The following is a 19,972-nucleotide window of genomic DNA, read 5'->3' as shown; positions in this document are numbered from 1 at the left end:
AGAAACTGAGCAGCATTTCTAGATATTTTTATTGTAAATTGCTTATGATGGGCTTTACCACTTCAAAGGAATAGTTTTTGTAGCCACTCAAAGACTACCTCACATTAGCTGCTTGAAACAAATGTTTTCTCTTAGCATGGGCCAGATCATATTTTGCAATGAAGTGGTAATAGTTAAAGAGGTGCTTTGGGGTCGCTAGCCATTCCTCTGTGTGATGGGGCTGTTGAGCATACTTTTTGTATTTTTACTCTGCTGCTTGTGTCTGTTGGAACGTACTGTCTTGTTGCATCAGTGGACTTCAGTTTAAGCTCCTCTTAGGGAAACGTTCTCTCACATACTGCTATTAAACAGATAGAAGTGTTCATCTTACTGACGCAATTTTGAGAGTTAGGGCATCACGTAATGTATGGTCTTCAAGTGTAAAACTAGTGCCCTAAGGTATAAAAACTGCATTTGGTTGCCTTTATTGTTACTACTTTTTATAAATAATACCTGTAATTGTTTTAGCACTTAGTATAAAGCGTTACTTTTGTTTTCAATGCTTTTGATAACAAATGGGGAAAAAAGCAGTTTGAAACAGTTCTGGTATGTTACTACCATTTTATCTGGACATCATCCTTGTTTTTCAGTGACTGAAAGGGGATCAGGCAGTAAAATTTGGGGATGTGATGGCGGAGGTTGCATGTTTAACAATGTAGCTGCTACCTCAAGCTGTCTTACTGTTACATGTGCGTGAACTGCTTAAGTTGGCTTCTCTAATTGTCTTGATTTCAAAATCCTCACTGAAGATGGCAAGGATTATAGCAGTATTATTTGAGTGTATCTTGTTAACAGTAAGGAAGATGCTGTCCCAAGTGATAAATAACAAAGCAGTACTGCTGGCATCTTGAACATTTCTCTGTACACCATTGTCCCTTCTCCCCTTCCAAAGCTTAGATACAACTCCAGACTCTGGATGTTATTGAATTTTGGCCCTATGAGTAGCTCATAGAGTTCTTGAAGTTTTCCAGTTGTAGTGGAAAAAGGATTGCTGAAGGTATTCTCCTGTAGGAAGAAAGATTCAGGCAGGCAAATTTATCAAATAATTCTGATTTTGACCTTGTTACTAGAATATGTAAGTGTAAGGATTCTGTGCTGTTCCATCCCCCTGTTTGGAGCTGCTGTTGGGGAGAGTGTAAGGGACTAAAAGAGAAAGGGGTTTATTGCAGAGGACTGCAACTGCCTGTCAAAGGCCCCCCATAAGCGGTGAAAGGCAATTGTCTGCTGAACACTTTGTAAACAAATGGTTTGTCTCAAACATCTCCCTTGTAAACTCCTTGCTGAAAGTGGGGAATATACCGAAGGACATATGGCCTTACTCCCTTGCTAAGGAGGTTGCCTCCCTCACAATCAAGGAGCAGGCCTTGCCCCACAAGGTCACGCCCCTCACCTCTGAAGCACCAACAAGGAATGTCAAGCCAAAGCTAATCCAATCTTCCCATGCAAAATACAGAGACACCCCTCTCTGCTTCCTGTGTAAATTAAGGAGACACCTCCATTGCTTCTTATGCTAACTGAAGAAAGTTAGGCAGAGACCTGAGAACTTATGTCTATAAAAGATGAAATATCTATGGGAAGGTGTGCACCCATCATCGGAGGACCACCAAGACGTTGATCATCACTGTATCCCAAGGGTGGTGACATATTTCTGAAATCTTTCCTTTCTCTCTTCATTTATTTTCCTTTTCTCTTCAAGAATCTCTTTCTCTCTCCCTGTCTCTAACTACATTCCTGGCACATAAGGGTAACACTGTTAGAAGTTTTGGTTTTGTATTACATGGGGTTTTTGGTATCGATAAGTAATTAAAAGTTTTTCTTTCTAGTGTTAATAAGCGATTGCAGGTTTATTGGACAGTGGTTTTTAGTTGTAATATAATTGTAGTTTTGGTATTGTTGGTAATTGTGGTGTCGTTACATTGTTAGTAGTTGTCACATCATTCTAAGTCTTAGCGTTGTCAGTAGGAGGTTGTACTGTTATAAGGTTTTTTTTGCCAAGTCAGTTATCTTTTGTAATTCCACTATATATTTTATGGGTTTGTATTTCTGTATTTTTGCGTATTTTTAAACAAAATTGTTAATTTAACCTCTCAAAGCATTGTTCTAGGTGTTTTGGGTTACCGTGCAGAGATCCAAAAGTAAACCTTGCCCTCATCCACTGAGTGGGTGAGGACGTACGGAGATGTTCATGATTCAGTGAACTCTTCCTTCAATTTCTGCAACTATCTAGCTAAGTAAAGTGCTATGCAATTCAGTAGTGTAGCCTGAGATGTCTTTAAAAGGAGTTTGCATCTCATTGAGACATTACTGAATTCAGACAGTGCAAAATACAAATTAATTCTGGCAAATAGGCTTTTAGTCAGTAAGAGAGTGGGTTTGTCCTAGGATCTAAAAGTACTTGCAATCATATCTTCTTTAAAGCTTGCTATATTAAACATCCAAGTGCTATAACTTTATGTGTTAAACAAGGAGCTATCTTAAGGTACTGACTGACATAAGAAGCTGAGCAGTGCTTAGTTGTCTTAGTTGACTTTAGTTTAGAGTTCACTACATAAACAAACAAGTTAAATCTTATGAAAAATACAAGGTTCCCAAGGTGAGAAGTTAGTGAAGAGGGCAAACACCCATTCCCAGAGGTCTGCATAGCTTCTCCTTTGAGGTTATTGCAGCTTCTGTAGTAAATGTTTCTGTGTAAGTCTAGAGTTCCTGTTCTTCACTTTGGAAAACAATGCTTTGGACTTCCCTTATTACGCACAGGTTCAGAGTCCCTGAGTGGAGGACAGAATGCAGGTTTTGTGCCGAACCACTGCAGAATATGTGGGTTTTATTTCTGTAGTGTTTTTTATGCACTTGAGCTGATTTAGCCAGAATCTTACTTCATCTCATCAGCCAGTAATGTAAACCATAAAATGCAAGTTTTCATGTTCTGATGATGCAGTTCCTCTACTTTGTTAGAACGGACTTTTTTCCTAAGTATTTTATTTTTCATAAAACACCATAATATTTTTATGAAAACATGTTTTATTGTATTATGTATTAACAAAACTCATCTTCTTCAGATGCAGAAGAGATAGCTGGCAGTATGATCAGAAAGCTTGCTTGGTGGTTGTAGTCAAGTCCCAGAGTCTTTTGGGTTTCTAATCAAGCTTTGTGTGATATTGTTTTTTATAAACATGCAGTCTAACTATTTGGTCTGAGAACAGCCAAAAATTGCAAGTAGGATCTGTACTGTAGTAGTTGGCAAGTAGGGCTTAGTTTCTGAAACACAAACATTTCAGATGTTGTTATGGCTGGAAATGCTGGTTCCCAAGAATTTGATACAAGCTTGAGTGTTGTAACCATAAGATGTAGTATTATTTAGTTCTGCCATTTCTGTAACTTTGTATATGTCTTCTTTAGTTTTTCACAAGAAAATGCAAATATTAAAATATTTATTAAGACTTTGAAGATTAATAGTACATTCAGTGCTTGGCTCTCCTGTGTGACACTACTACTATCATGAAACAATATACTTCCAAAGCTGTGCTTGGAACATGCACATTGTGTCGAATTTAAAAGAATTTGTTTGTTTAGACCTATAGAGAAATTCAGGTATTTCTCTGTAGGTGTTAATGTAAGTAGCCGCAGCTGAAATTCTGGGCATTCTTCTGCATACACATGAGATGTTAGAATTACACGTGTGTCAGTCCAGCACTCTGACCAGGGTCTTTTAGATACTGTGGACAAAGAGGGTTTCATGTTTTAATACCAATTGAAGATAACATTATATAGCACCCTGATTTAGCAGAGCAATATACTGAAATCACAACACAATTGCAATACAGCTATTGCACAGTGACAGTGGCTGTCACGGTGGCCTCTTGATGGTGTGAGCTACCTTAGTGCCTTTTGTCCTGAGCCCTGTAAAAACCCACATGGCTGGCCCATGACTGACCAGGCTTCTCTTCTTTATAGCACCCAGGAGACTTGGTGGCTACCTGTCCTGACCTACAGTCAGATCTGTCCAGCATCTCTGAGATGGCAGATTTCAACATGACTATTTGCAACTCTTGAGTATTCTTCCACCACCGTCTCCCTTGTCTGTTCCCCATCCCTCCCCAACAGCTGTCAAGGAGCTGCCTGGCCCAGCAGACAGCACAGCCCAACAGCAAGTCTGCCTGTTGCAGTGCAGGGTTTTAGAAGAATCACCAGTCCTAATCACCTAGTCACCTACTAAATCTTGAGCTTCCTCTATGGTGAGGGTAACCTGGTTTGCTCCTTTTCTCATAAACGGGTCATCCATTGTAGGGGTATATCTCCTGATTTAGCTGAAAATTTAGTATGTAGATCAATTACCTAATTTTAGGAAGGTAAAACCTCTCACAAGGGGATGTATCTGGTGTTTCCTGAATTTTTATCATGGGATCAACCCCTTTAAAGCTACATTCTTTTCCTGGACTATATGAATAATCATTGTTAGTGTAATGGTTTAACCCTAGCAAGCAATAAGCACCACACAGCCACTCGCTCAGTCCTTCCCCAGGTGGGATAGGGGGAGAAAAACAGTTGCCTACCGCCGACAGACTGGTGCCCAGCCAGTCACTGAGCAGCGGACTCCCTGCCAGCCTTTCCCACCTGCTCTCCCCCCGTTTTGTATACTGAGCATGATCATATCATGCAGAACTGCTTCATCACTCTGCAGACTGTAGAGGAGAGACCTGTCACATCAGGAGATCAGTAAGGCAGCCCAGCCTGTTCCCTGTATAACAACCAGCATAACTAAGAAAAGGTGATGGGTGATAGTAATAGGCAACTCTCTCTTGAGAGTTACAGAGGCACCCATTTGCCAGCCTGACCAACTATCTAGAGAGGCATGCTGCCTACCTGGGGCTCATATCAAAGATGTCACTGGGAGACTACCAAGCCTTGTACAGCCCATGGATTCCTGAAGCAGTCTGAGGAGTATCAAGAAGGATTACAGAGCCCTGGGAGAGGAGGTAAGGGACTCTAGAGTGCAGGCAGTTTTCTCACCAGTCCTCCTGGTCAAAAGGAAAGGGTTCAAAAGGGCCAGTTGAATCTGGTGAGTTAACAAGTCATTACAGGACTGGTGCCAGAGCCAGGGGTTTGGCTACTTAGACCAAAGCACTTGCTTGGAAAAACACATTTTACTGGGGGCTGATGAGGTCCATCTGTGAGATTTTTTAAGAGCGTCTTCAGTTATAGGCTTGCCAACCTGGTTGAAAGGGTCTTTAAAGCTGCCAGGGAAGGGGAACTTAAATCCATCCTGCTCCTAACAGTTTTATGGCAGTGCCAGTAACAGATGCCCAGAGCCTGGAGAAGGATCACAGGTCAACAGGAGAGCACCTGAGGAGCAGCACAAAGGAATCCCAGCCAGTAAGTCAGCTTCATCGGGGGCCCAACTTGAGTGCCTCTATGCAAACTTACATAGCATGGAGAACAAACAAGAGGAGTTAAGAGATGTACGTACGCCTGCAGGGCTATGATCCTGTTGGCATCACAGAGACATGGTGGGATGGCTCCTATGACTGGAGTGTTGGAATGGAAGGTTACAGGCTCTTTACTCACTACCCTGGACTTCAGGAGAGCAGGCTTTGGCCTCTTCAGGGATTTGCATGGTAGAGTACCATGGGATTAAGCCCTGGAGGGAAGAGGGGCCCAAGAAAGCTGGTTAATATTCAAGTACCACCTCCTGCAAGCTCAGGAGCGATTTGTCTCAACGAAGAGGAAGTCAGGCAAAAATGCCAGGAGGCCTGCATGGATGAACAAGGAGTTCCTGGGCCAACTCAGACACAAAAAGGAAGCCTACAGAAGGTGGAAGCAAGGACAGGTAGTCTGGGAGGAATGCAGAGAAATTGTCCAAGCAGCCAGGGATCAGGTTAGGAAAGCTAAAGCCCTGATAGAATTAAATCTGGCCAGGGACATCAAGGGCAAAAAGAAAAGCTTCTACAGGTATGTTGGTGATAAAAGAAAGACTAGCGGAAATGTGGACCCTCTCGGGAAGGAAATGGGAGACCTGGTTACCCAGGATATGGAGAAGGCTGAGGTATTCACTTTTTTCCCCCTCAGTCTTCCATCTGCAACTGCTCAAGCCACACAGTCCCAGTCGCAGAAGGCAAAGGCAGGGACTGGGAGAATGAAGAACTGCCTACTGTAGGAGAAGATCAGGTGCGAGACCATCTGAAGAACCTGAGGGTGCACAAGTCCATGGGACCTGGTGAGATGGATCTGCGGGTCTGGAGGGAACTGGCGATGAAGTTGCTAATCCACTATCCACCATATTTGAGAAGTCGTGGAGGCCTGCTGAGGTTCCCGCCATTGTTAAAAAGGGAAATAAGGAAGACCCAGGAAACTACAGGTCGGTCAGTCTCATCTCTGTGCCTGGCAAGATGATGGAGCAAATCCTCCTGGAATCTATGCTAAGGCACATGTAAAACAACCAGGTGATTGGTGACAACCAACATGGCTTTACCAACGGCAAATCGTGCCTGACAAATTTGGTGGCCTTCTATGACAGGGTTACAGCGTTGGTGGATGAGGAAAGAGCAGCTGACATCCTCTACCTGGACTTTTGCAAAGCCTTTGACACTGTCCACAATACATCCTTGTCTCTAAATTGGAGAAACATGGATTTGATGTGTGGACCACTTAGTGGATAAGGGAATTGGCTGTATGGTTGCACCCAAAGAGTTGTGGTCAATGGCTCGATGTCCAAGTGGAGACAGTGACATGTAGCATCCACAGGGGTCAGTACAGGGACCAGTGTTGTTAAACATATCGGTGGGAGACATGGACAGTGGGATCAAGTGCACCCTCAGCAAGTTTGCAATGATACCAAGCTGTGTGGTGTGGTCGACACGCTGGAGGGAAGGGATGCCATCGAGAGGGACCTTGACAGGCTGGAGAGGTGGGACTGTGCAAAACTCATGAAGTTCAACAAGGCCAAGTGGAAGGTCGTGCACGTGGATTGGGGCAATCCCAAGCACAAATATAGGCTGGGCAGAGAATGGCTTGAGTGCAGCCCTGAGGAGGACTTGGGAGTGTTGTTTGATGAGAAGCTGAACATGACCCAGCAACGTGTGCTTGCAGCCCAGAAAGCCAACCGTGTCCTGGGCTGCATCACAAGAAGCACGAGCAGTGGGTCAAGGGAGATGATTCTCCCCCTCTGCTCTCATGACATCCACCGGGAGTACTGCATCCAGCTCTGGAGTCCTCCCCACAAAAAAGACATGGGCCTATTGGAACGAGTCCAGAGGAGGGCCACAAAAATGATCAGAGGGCTGGAGCATTTCCCAGATGAAGACAGTTGGGGTTATTCAGCCTGGAGAACAGAAGGCTTCAGGGAGACCTGATAGCAGCCTTCCAGTACCTGAAGGGGGCCTACAGGAGAGATGGGGAGGCACTGTTTATCAGGGAGTGTAGCAAAGGGACGAGGGGTAACGGTTTTAAGCTGAAAGAGGGTAGATTTAGATCAGATATTAGGAAGTAATTTTTACTGTGAGGATGGTGAGACACTGGAACAGGTTGCCTAGGGAGGTTATGGATGCCCCATCCCCAGAGGTGTTCAAGGCCAGGCTGGATGAGGCTTTGAGCAACCTGGTCTAGCGGGAGGTGTCCCTGCCCATGGCAGGGGGGTTAAAACTATATGATCTGTAAGGTCCCTTCCACCTAAACCATTCTATGATTCTATACGTTGTGAAATATCCTTTTGGTCAGTTGGGGTCAGCTGTCCCAGCTGTGTCCCCTCCTGACTTCATGTGCACCTCCAACCTACTCTCTGGCAGGGCAGTGTGAGGAGCAGAAAAGGCCTTGACTCCGTGTAAGCGTTGCCCAGCAGTAACAAAGATCCATATGTTATCAATATTATTACCAGCACTAATCCAAAATACAGCACCATACAAGCTACTGTGAGGAAATTTAACTTTAACCCAGTGAAAACCACTGCGATGAAAAGACTGGGACAACCAAGATCAAGACTTACATCTCCTAGCCATTTATCATCCTCAGAATATGTAGCAGCCATCACTTTAACAGGGTCTATTTGGGATGACCTTAGTAAATGATCCCTACACATGTGGCTATTGGATATGATCTGAGGCCTCAGTTTTCATTCGAATAACTTATTTTAATTTTTCTAGTTGTGCACATTGTCTTTAATACATGATGTTACCTTTTGTAATTTTTTCTGACCATCTTGTTCTTGCACGTCTTCTCTGCTTTCTTCTCTACTGCTCACATGTAGCTTTCTAGTAACCAGCACAAGCCTGCTTTCCCCTTTCTTCTCTCCAGCTTATGAGAAGCTTTCAGTTTTTCATATTCATCCCAAAATGTCACTGGGACAAGTGCAATGTTCTTCCATCCATGAAAAATCCCACTTAGGATTTCTCCCTTCCTTGTTTTCACATTTATCAGGTAACTCTTTCTAGCCTTTGTTAGCACTCACAATGTTTTTCACCCTCTAAACAATAAGGGGTCTGTCTGCAGACAGTCTTTTCACTACCTTTCCCCACTGCTCTTAGGCTCTTATTCATGACTAAAGTGCAGAATGAGAATTCCCAGTATGACTGATTTGTTAGTAGATAACATTCACCCTATCTCACAGACTATCACAGCCATGATGGCAATTAGTGTCGAGAGTCCACTGCTTTCCTAACCAGTTTCTCTTATGCATTGCACACAAGTAGGGCTTACTGTTTTAGTACCTCTTTTTTTAAAGTTTTTTTGAGATTGCACTAATTTGTGATTTAGCAGAATGTTGCAACCATAAAATCACCAGTACTTAGCAGAATACAATACTTGCAATGTACAGTTGCATCTCAGTACAAATGTGATCCTGTTTACTGGTCTCTATAGCATTCTCACCATCATAAAACTGGGTGTCCCCAGTTGCTGGGAAGGAATACATGGGTTGAAGCCAGCTCAAGCCTGTTGCTCTTCTCAAAGCAATTTTTTTCCATAGTTTGGTTTTTATATGCTCTCTTAGGCTGAGATGTGTATATACTTCCCCAGTGCTGGTCTGGCTGAGTCAGAAAGATATGTCCTTGCACCCCTTTGATTAGTTCAAGGATGAAAAGTTGCACAGCCAGTTGATTCACTTAACTATTGTAACTGATTCATCATCTCAACTGTCACAAGATAGAAGACCACACAGGTCCCTGTTTGTGTGTTAACTTTAGCTTTCCTTTTAACAGTTACGGTCTGTCACTCTCTTCTCATCCCTGAGCTTCATGAGCATGTTGCCTCTGTTTGTCTCTGCCAAGGCGTGTCCCGTTATAGGAGTTCATTGATCAGTCATAACATGAAGTGTTTGGATTCTTTACATTTTAACATTTAAAAGGAAGACATTTGCATAAGATGGCTTTTTTTAGCATTGTATACACACTTTATTTTTCAATAATTCGATCATCGTTTATATTGTAGGTCATGCAGGAGTGTCTGCCAGCATGATGAAGAAAAGAACTTCCCACAAGTAAGTTGTTAGTATTTTTACTAAAGTATAGCTCTCAGTAACTGGAAGTACTGTTCTAGAAATATATCTGTATTGTTCCACTCACTTTGTTCTTTAAAATCATGTGGAATAATATTCAGTCTGTATATGTGTGTAGAATCAGACTTTTAATTCTTTCAGGAGGGTGGTAGGAAAAAATGTCCCACAAATGGAATTTTAAACATCGTTTTGACTGTTAGTGTGAAATTATCCTTGAGTACAATTTTGTAATTCTTTCTGGAATTCAGAGAGAAGTTGCAAGCCAGGAATAAGCCACATTTACTGCAGGATCTCTGCTCTCTGGCACAGAGTTCCTGCATTGTCACCAGGCCAATAGAAACTGCAAAGCATGCTTACTGATAGCTCAGTCCAGAATTAATTTTAGAAATAGCTAATCTTGCATTCACTCTAACCGTAGTTTTGAAAAGGATTTTTCATCATTCTAAAATAAAGAATATACTGAAATACTTCTGTAAGGAAGCTGGTGTTTGTGTGTGAAGGATACCTGTTTATCCTACACATCCATGGCATGTATTTTTCTGTCTACAACATTTTTAAATGGTAGTAGCTGAGTATTGGTGAGTAGCTGTGTGAAAATAGAGATTATGTTCTGGGCATAATTGGTCTTGGTGTCAAACAGCAAGATGTCATATCTGGCTACCTCTGTTGGGAGAAATCTAAGCTGGGTAAGTGTGAAACTTAAATGTTACTAGTTGTATTTGAAGTGTAAAGTCTTATAGTGGCACATCAATGGAATGTAATTTGTTCGGCGGGTGTATTTTCTACAATTAACATAGTTAATCACTGCTAACAGTGTTAACTATTTCCCAGAGACAACACCTGATCTAAAACTAATCCCTTCCACTAGCTCATCATTACCCATTCTTGTCTATCTTCATAGAAGGCAAAGAGAAACATTTATTTGTCTAGGGACAGGTAGAGTTGGTTAAAACTTAATTTCTCTTGTTCTCTTTCAACCGCTCAGAGAAAGGAGTGTATGATGGGAAGACTATCAGAGGTGGGTTGCCTTTTGTACTTGAGGGTGGCTAGATTGTCTTTATTGTTGTGGTGATATACACTTATTTAAACACCGAAGCAGGCTGTACATTTGTTAGCATAAAGGCTTTTATGGGGCGTAAGAAGTTTTGATCCTATGTGACGTGATTTTGAGGCCTTTAACTTAAGCATCCAGCTTAGTTCTGTGGTAATTTAGCCTAGTTCAAATGTTTATTAATTATTTAGTGAAGGTTTTTTGTACCAAACCAAGGTGATTTCTTGTGTGCTGCTCACTGACTTGCCTGAGAATGAGACATAGTGGACAACGGTAGCAGTTTACTGTAAAAGAGTAGGCTATGAATGACCGTGTAATAATATATGCTGGTACTACTCTGAGCTGTTATGGTAGACTGAGTTAGTAATGCATGCCCTGTCATTCACTTAGTTATATATTTAGTTACTTCTCATTTAAAGAAAAAGAGTAACAAGCCTACTGGCACTCAAAGGCCATCAAGGAGATTTTAAACTAGCTTCAAAAGGTTTGTTCCTGAGGAAGGAGCCAAGAGCATGGAACAGGGCATGACTCAGTAATTGAGGATGTGATAGAATGAGCAGTGTGGACGAGTCTTCTGAACTCTTGTTTACTAAATGGTAGTTAACTGTTGAGCCTTTTGGAGAGGGTTCTCGTGGTTATAGGACAGTTCTTCGAAGTCCTCTGTCAGTGGTTAGTGGTGGTCTCTGCCATTATGAAACTGACTTCCCTGGCATCAGATCAGTCAGTAATCTACCAGATCTCATTCTTTCCACCTTGGTGTATAAGAAAAGAGTATAAGAAATAGTGCAAGTATAAAACAGTCCTTTCTTCATAGGCTCTCCAGTTTTCTTGTAGTTGGCAGTTTAAGGACTTTGAGATGCAGGTTATACCTGCAGTTTAACTACAAGCGAATTTAACCATTTTGAATTTCTGATCCCACTTTAAGCTAATTTGTAATCTTGGTTCTTGCAGTATCTGAAGGTTAGTTCAGATCCTTAGTTCTACCCTGTGGAGTTTTTCTGAGATGATGAGATGATCAGGAAAAAAACCTCAAGCAACAAAACCTAAATGGGTAACTTTACTTGATAGATTATTGGGAATTGCCATTCTTCTTCTTATAAATGCTAGGTTCTCTTTCAAGCACAAGCCTGAAGTAGCAGTTGATTTTTCTGCTAGTAGTCCTGTGGAGTTCCGCACTGCATTGGTTTCCCTGGTAGCAGCTACCAAAGTTTGTGTGGGGACCATATAAATACGACTTTAAAAAATCTGTGAAGATTTCTTTCTGCCTGTGTAGTCTCTAGAAAGTTTCTAAAGTATCTGGTTCTGATAATGAAACTTTTTCCACATAACTAGGTTTTACTTAACAGCTTCTGCCTTCAAGATAAGGAAGAGGATCTGCAACTCTTGGGGAATGAAGGGCCATTTACAGTGAGGATGCGTCTGATGTGTCAAGAGCTATTTCCAGGACTTGCTTTTTTCTGTTTTTCCTGGCCCCATATTTTACATGTCTAGGAAAACTGTTATTCACTCTTCAAGAGCAAATCTTTGTGGAATTTTAAAGATAATTCTAATGAAACAGAAGGAAAAAATTGTGTCGAGCCTTCTGGATATAGCATCATAGAGGCTTATGTACATTTATTTGTATTACTTGGTGTGTTACAGAAATAACACATTGTTGACTAGATGAGAGGTTTGAGTTCGTTACTTGGTTGACTTACAGGGAAGAGTGTTCATAGCTATTTGTTGATAGTTAGATGCCTCTGCTTGCTTTCTTACCACGTGTTCAGATGCAAGACGGAGTAGGTTTTCCTAGTGTGAAAATCTCAGTTCTTACAGTGTGAACCACTGCAAAAGAGAGTGAGTGGCTGTTCAGTAGTAAAACCTTCAAACAAAAATTTGAACTGCAAGTACACCTGGCAGGTACTTGACTTGTAATTAAATTTGTAATGCTTTTTGCACTCTGAGGTATTTCAAAGGCAGTTACCAATTTGAACTCAGTTATGCAGTCTTTTTCCATCATCTTTTTTAAAATTGTTTCAATTTAAAGTGGATTATGCTTTATAAACAGAAAGTAAAATTGACCGAGGTTAAACATGAACAATGTTATATTTACCTTTTTTCAGCAATGAAATGATTAGCAGCGTAGACAAACATGTTTAAAACTGACACTGCTATATGAATTTTAACTTTTTTATCTTCAGTTGGCTTTATTCTGAACTAGGATTCATTAGAATTAAATAAATTAATGGCATGCAAAACAAACTCATTTTTGTTGTACTGAGAACCAGATCTCTGATCTCATGTTGTAATAGTAAACTGTAAACTATTACTAACACTATTACAGTTTTAAAAACAATAGATATGTTTGAGCAAGAGCTAGAGTTTGAACAGGTGTTCTAGTTTCTGCATAAAATTAGAACCAACTTTGTGGGAAAGTGCTTCTTAACTACAAGAGGTCGGAGTTCCCATAATAATCTGTGCTACCAAAGTTAGGAGTACAAAAACTGCAGTTTGATCTTGCTGAAAAGGTCAAATGATAACAGGTGAAATTTGACAAAACCCCTGGCTAAGATCTTCATGGTGAATGAAAGTGTGGAGGTGGGAGAAGCTTCTGAATGGATCTTATATCTTGTAATGATTACATCTTCAGCATTATACATTCCAGAGTCATGTAGTGAGTGCATTATTCTTCAAGACTCCTTCCAGGATTTAAGTGGTATCATTGTTATTTGTCTTTTTTGGGTAATATAGGGACTTCCCTGAGAGCATTAATTTTTCCTGGAGATGTTTCTCTTTGGTCACTATCTCTAATCTTGGGAAGAATACTGTTTTCTGCAGCTGATTTTCTGCAACTGATTTTCACTTTTAGATGTTGCTTTTAAGCATGCTAGTGGTGTGCATATTTTATTGTCATTTAAATGAAGTGTGCTGCAACTAGTAACCCAAAAAATTATTTTACAACTAAGTGACATCATGAGAATTTTGATCAGGCAACCCTCTAAATAATGTTTTTAGTAATGAACAGATGCATTGTAACATGCTAAAATAGATATATTGGTTTCTTACCACCAACATACTGTCATAATGTTCCTTCGTTTCTTCTGTCTGTACAATTCAAAATTGTCAATTAGTGGTTTTAATAACAGGGTAGAACAAAACTTTTATAACACTTTCAGTGATTTTAAACTGTCAAATAGCTTATATAACTGTTAATCAGAAAAACAACTGTTATTCACCAGAAGGAATTTCTGTGCAACTTCCCTGAAAATAGAGGAAGGACAAAAACGTATATGGAATCTGTTTTCCACATTAAGGAGTATCCCTTCTATTGCCATTATTACTACATATCATTTTTCTTTTGCTATACTAAAAAGGAATGCTAGGGACGTGGTGTTGGTACTATGTATCCTTAAAAATACATGGAGTCAAAAACACACATTGGGGAGGACAAACACGTTGGAAGAATTTTAGCCAGACACTGGTAATGTTTCCACTGACTTTTTCCTCTTGGGGCAAGCCTTGTGTTTACTGTTCTGCAGAGAGCAACAAGGCATTGAAGTTATAATACTGCCAGGTAACCTTGTGCTTTGAGACCTGATCAGCTGCATTTTACTTTTGATATTCAGTGTAGCAAGGGCTAAAATAATTCTTTTGGCTTAAGCAAACTAGTTTTAGAAACAACTGTTAGAAACCTGGCCTTATAAAGCACATTAAAAATGTTTCACTACTTTTCAGTCTGTTTTTCTTTTTTTCCAATACAGTGTAATGTGCTTTATACCCTAACTTGAATAAGGTGCACTAAGCTATAAAATATATTCTCATCTTAAAGCATACAGCTGTTATCTAGAGTAGAATTTTGAATATGTATGTACTTGTTTAATATTGTGTTTGTGTCTGTGTACAGAAAGCATAGAAACAATGTGGGACCAAGCAAACCTATTTCTCAGCCACGAAGAAATATTGTAGGCTGCAGAATACAGCATGGATGGAAAGAAGGGAGTGGACCTGTAACACAATGGAAGGGCACAGTTCTTGATCAAGTTCCTGTAAATCCCTCTCTCTATCTTATAAAGTATGATGGATTTGACTGTGTGTATGGACTAGAACTGCACAAAGATGAAAGAGTTTCAGCACTTGAAGTTCTTCCAGACAGAGTTGGTAAGTGTTTTGGGGTTTTCTGATAAATTCACATACATATAAGCTGACATTTACTATTAAATGTTTTCCACTAATCTCTCCAAACTTCCCCAAGATAACATCTGACCACTTAAATTTATTAGTCAAATTCATTTTTGTCACACAGCAGATAATCTAAGTGGTCTATTTAAATTTTCTTAATTACACAAAGATTTGATGATACCAGCAACTGTAGTGCTGTCTTCTGTCTTTAAGTAGCATGCAGTACGTTCTGGAGTTTTTGTTTAGAGTCTTATGCCTAAGAGCCGTCTGTGAAGTTAACATTGACATTTCTGTTAAAATTTAAACTCTAAGCCATCTTGGCTTTGCTGTCTTTTGTGTGTGTCTGACAGTAATAATGTCACATTTTTCCTCATGTACTTTGCCTAAGGACTTATTAATAGGGGTGAAAGGCATCTTCTAAGTGAAATAACTTGATTTAGTAACAAGGCTTTTTGATTTTTCAGAATTGGCACTGGATTGTTAAACTGCAGGTTTTTCAAACTGCAAAGTTCAGTATTTACCCAAGTAATTACTAATTTATGAACAGAATAAGCTGTTGCTTCTTTTGACTGCAGAGCAATTGGTAGAAGTCTCTAGAGTGGCATTGGGGGAACCAGACCCTGAAGTTTCATTAATAACTTCATAGAACTGTTCTGTGGTTAGCCTCTCTTCGTCTTCTCCCTTGCCTGCCTTGCTCCCTCCAGTGCCTAGGTAAAATACAAAGAGTCTTCACTGCTGTGGCCTCGATTGATGTCCCTTCACCTTGCATTATGGGTGTTTAATCATAGGGAGGACAATGATACATTGTTGTTTAACAAAATTCCTAGTTTTGCAGTTCTTCACTAGTAAACTTTCTGGAATGGACAGTGTTTGTTTTCTGTATGACATGACTGACTTCCAGTCAAATTTGTTTATGAATCATAGTAAAGATTATTTTTCACAACAAAATATATCTGCACTTTTGAATGAACTTAGGAAATGCTGTCATTTCAGCTTCATCTCGAATTAGCGATGCCCACCTGGCAGACACAATGATTGGTAAAGCTGTGGAACACATGTTTGAGACAGAAGATGGCTCAAAAGACGAATGGAGGGGGATGGTTTTGGCTCGAGCTCCTATTATGAACACATGGTTTTATATTACCTATGAGAAAGATCCTGTCTTGTACATGTACCAACTCTTAGATGATTATAAAGAAGGTGACCTTCGCATTATGCCTGATTCAAGTAAGTAGGCCAGTTACTGTATTTTTCTGGAAAGTGGCAGCTTTTTATAATATTATGCTGTGGTTCATTTATGGACAGGAGAACTGACAAAGATCTTGTTACTCCCTGTATTTTTTTTTTTAAGGATCACAACTAACAAAGGTTATAGCACAACAAAGAACATCAGTATTAACCGCTGAAATATTTTACTTTTATGAGCAGCAACATGTGCAGGAAAAGCACTTGCCATAATTATTCCTAATTCTGCTGAAAATATGCACATACTACTCTGGAAGAGTTTATGCTGGAATTTTTTTAATGGAAACTGACAAACCAGAAGTTTTTCACAGTTGTTTTCTTCTAGAAATATCACAGCTTGTTGAGATGGCTCTTGATTTGTGTTTCTGAAGCAGTTCTTATAAGTTGAGGCTTACTAATATATTCAGATTAACTTCATTGGGGTGGGTGTCTTCAATTTGAAAAACTTTTGAGTAGTTTGTTGGGGGAAAGAAGTACTGATCTTTTAAAAATTCATTTTCTCTCACATGTTGCAACACACTAGCAAGAAAAATATTTCAGTAGATTGAGTGATATTTTTTCCCTCCCTTCTTGAAGTGAAAGTCATTGGGGCTTTTCCTATTAATGGAGAAGAATTTTCACAAAATCAATATTGTTCAAGAGATTTGGATAGCCAGTACAAAAAAAACCAGAAAAAGCTTGTAAGAAATACTTTGTTTTTATTTGTCCCAGGTACCTAAAACACACTTCTGACAGAGGCAATCTGGGCTTTAAAGAAAATTAATAATTGGATAACTGTATTGGTTGTCTATATACTTATGTACTTTACATAATTTTCAGTCACAGTTAATTGGTTGAGTTTGAGACTGCCTTCCTTCAGATATAGCACTGATAACTGTCTGCTGGCTAAATTACAAGTGGCACTTATTTGCATAATATCTGTAGTAATCACCTGTGTTTATATATTCCCCCCCCTCACTCTAACAAAAAGTAATGAATCTGCTGCTTGTGAAGAGTGAGCCACAATGGAAAAAGGTTACCTTCCTATTCCTAAAAAAATAAAGCAAGCTCTTTCAGATTTGAACCTTCAAATAATTTCTGGCTTAACTATTAAAAAGGGTTTGGAATGTATTTTAAGTCTGCTTTGCTTTCTTCTACCTTTGGGGGTGAGGGTGAGCTTGTATGTTTTCCATTTAAAAATTAATTGATTTTAACACACTTCTTCCTTCATGCTCACTCGGAGACTATCTACTGCTTACCTGTTTTCAAAATAGTTCTAAGTATTTGCCACCTTCCCTGAATCTAAATGTTTTTGATTTACTTTGAATTGTGTCCTTAAGTCAATGACTGGATGTTAAGAGTAGTATTTTTCAAATCAGATTTTAGACTACCTGGAAGTATGTCTGTAAATTTGGTGGAACTTGCCATAGTATTATAGCTGAAATTTGTAGGGAACTGGCTCTTCTCAAAGACAATCTTTGCATATGTGAGGAGACCAAATTTAGATAGTTTTGTTTATGCTTTTTTTAGTGTGGGAAAAAGTATTGTTGGATTTGTTACTAAAGCTTTGTCAACACTTTGTAATTCCTTTCAAGTGAAAATGTAAGAGTTTAATTTACTTAACGAGAACTTACTTCCTTTGCAAAGGAAGAGGCTTTACATAAAACCGATAGTAAGAGGATAATAACTATGTATGACAGTGCGTTTATAGAAGAACTGAAACAAAAATTGAAAGAGAAACTTCCTAAATTTGTATTACAATCCAATCTATTCATTCCCTGTTGTTTGGTTGTTGTTTCTTTTCTTTCCTTTGGTAGTTCTTTCACAACTCGCATAACTGAAAAGAAAATGGGTGAAATCTGTGAGGGATTCTTAACACAGATTTGTAACAAGACATTAAAGGTTTGTGATTTCCAGAATAAAAGCCACATCAGATGTGACCATTACTAAGAAAATTCCTCACTGGAATACAGAATACAAGTTTATCTAAACTAGTTGAGAAGACAAGCTGAGAAAGAAGGCGTGGTTATCTTCCAGTTCCCCAGCACAGTGCTTTTACCTTTTATCGCATTTGTTCTGTGATTGGCTTGTAACCAATCCCATGGCAACTGGCTTCTTATAAATCACACCTTTTTTATCCAAATTCAGCATAGGCATTGTCTAAAATACAAGGTTATTTCTGGCTAGGTTTTGCTAGATAAGCAAATAATAAGGCTAGACTTTACCAACAGCATTATTCCAATATGGAGTCAAAAGCTGCTTTTAATTAGTTTACACTTACTGTCATCTTAGAGGAGATGTTTTTGTTGCAGTGGCACGCATGCACTGCAACTTTGAAAATTTTTCTGCAACCATACTTCCTAGAACCATGGCAATCCTTAGGTGCTTGTCTGAACAGAACTAATTTCTATGTACTCTGTATTTAAAATGTATGGTTGTTTCATGCAAGTTTTAAAGATTCTGCAGTTGTCTTTCATATTGAAAACTTCCATTAATGTCTACCAAAGTACACTGGTTTTGTGTTCCAGATGATTCACCTCCTGCAGAACGGGAACCAGGTGAAGTTGTGGACAGCCTGGTAGGCAAACAAGTGGAATATGCCAAAGAAGATGGCTCAAAAAGGACTGGCATGGTCATTCATCAAGTTGAAGCCAAACCATCTGTCTATTTCATCAAGTTTGATGATGATTTCCATATTTATGTCTACGATTTGGTGAAGACATCCTAGACATCGTGAACTTTTGCCAAATTTGTGGAACTATTAAATGTAAAATTTGTAGACACAAAGACTTGACTGCTTTCCAGTTTAATGAAAGCTTAAATGTCCCTGCGAACCCACAATCTCTGCCAGCAAAACTGTTTTGTTCTGAATAATAGAAACAAATGTGTCACAAAATGTGTAAGAGAACTCCTTTTCTTGAAGGAAGTCAATATATTTGGGCAGGAGGGAGTTAAAAGCAAAAAAACAGCTGCAAATTCAAGCTGTGTAAAGTTGATCTAGTATTGTAATTATGAATCTAAATTTTTTCATAGATTTTAACTTTTTCTTCAACCTCGCACTCACCTGTTCAACTGCCACATGCAAGTGTAGTTTGATATTTTGATATGCCTTCTTTTGTAACATTAAATTTAATTTCCTGGCTTCTGGCAGTCCTTGTTTTCAGGGTTGGGACAGAGATGAGTTTTCTGAAAGGTTTAAACAGTTTGTGCAGCATTGAGGAGTGCTTAACCCAGGTAACATCAACCTGCTGTGTTTCTACACTTCATTTCAAATTTAGCTTTTTAAGAACTTGCAGTACATGGAAATACTTGTGCATTTTTAGTAGTCACAGGGCAGTACGATATCAAGTGTTTGACTTACGCACCTTTCAGTGAAAAGGCTTTAAACTATAAAAATATATTTAATCTATATAACCAGTTAATTAGAAAATGCAGGTTAATGGCCCATATTTACAAGTTGTAGGAACCAGTAAAAATACATGCAACAAGGCTGCCTTCAATCCTAAATGTACTTCTTTCTTTGTTATACACACTTCTTAGCAAAACCCAAGTGCTTGGTGCCACAACTTTTGAGAGTATATATGCTACTTCAGAAGACTTTAGACTACACATTGGCAATCAGTAGTCTCTCATTTAATATCAAAACCTAGCAACCTGAATGTTTGTGTGTGGACTTAGAAGCCTAACAGTAGTTAATATTTTACATGGTAAATACAATCTCATGGGGGGGGGGGGGGGTTGGGCGTCCTTTTACATTGAAGACTTACTTAAGAGAAGGAGAAGCATTTGTTGCCTTCTGCTCAGTCTGTTGCATTTCTTTGTATGTTTGTTTCAGTTTTAACCATTTTGGTTCAAGAAGGCATCTTCCCCACTTCCTCTTTTTCTGGCTTTTCCACATAAGGAGTGTCTGGACAAATCTACAGCTTAAACCTGTTGTTGCCTTTTGTGGTGTACATTGTACTTGCTTTGAGGTATGCTGTTAACGTGAATTTCATTCTGCGAACACTAGAGTTCTGCAT

At 39.4% G+C, this 19,972-nt stretch overlaps 1 protein-coding gene across 1 annotated transcript in view; it reads left to right on the top strand.

Moving 5' to 3' along the window:
* Positions 1–19,526, top strand: part of SPIN1 (spindlin 1) — a 27,778-nt gene extending 8,252 nt beyond the window's left edge. The window contains exons 2-5 of the mRNA XM_010081243.1: positions 9,454–9,502; positions 14,455–14,708; positions 15,723–15,956; positions 18,482–19,526. Of these exons, the coding sequence (XP_010079545.1) occupies positions 9,454–9,502; positions 14,455–14,708; positions 15,723–15,956; positions 18,482–18,681 (737 nt within the window). The 3' untranslated portion in view covers positions 18,682–19,526. The remainder of the gene's footprint in view (positions 1–9,453; positions 9,503–14,454; positions 14,709–15,722; positions 15,957–18,481) is intronic.
* Positions 19,527–19,972: the final 446 nt, after the last annotated feature.

This window comes from Pterocles gutturalis, unplaced genomic scaffold, assembly GCF_000699245.1.
Source record: "Pterocles gutturalis isolate BGI_N339 unplaced genomic scaffold, ASM69924v1 scaffold12924, whole genome shotgun sequence".
NCBI lineage: Eukaryota > Metazoa > Chordata > Aves > Pterocliformes > Pteroclidae > Pterocles > Pterocles gutturalis.
Note: the sequence above shows the minus strand (reverse complement) of the source record. Positions and strands in the feature narration are given on the sequence as shown.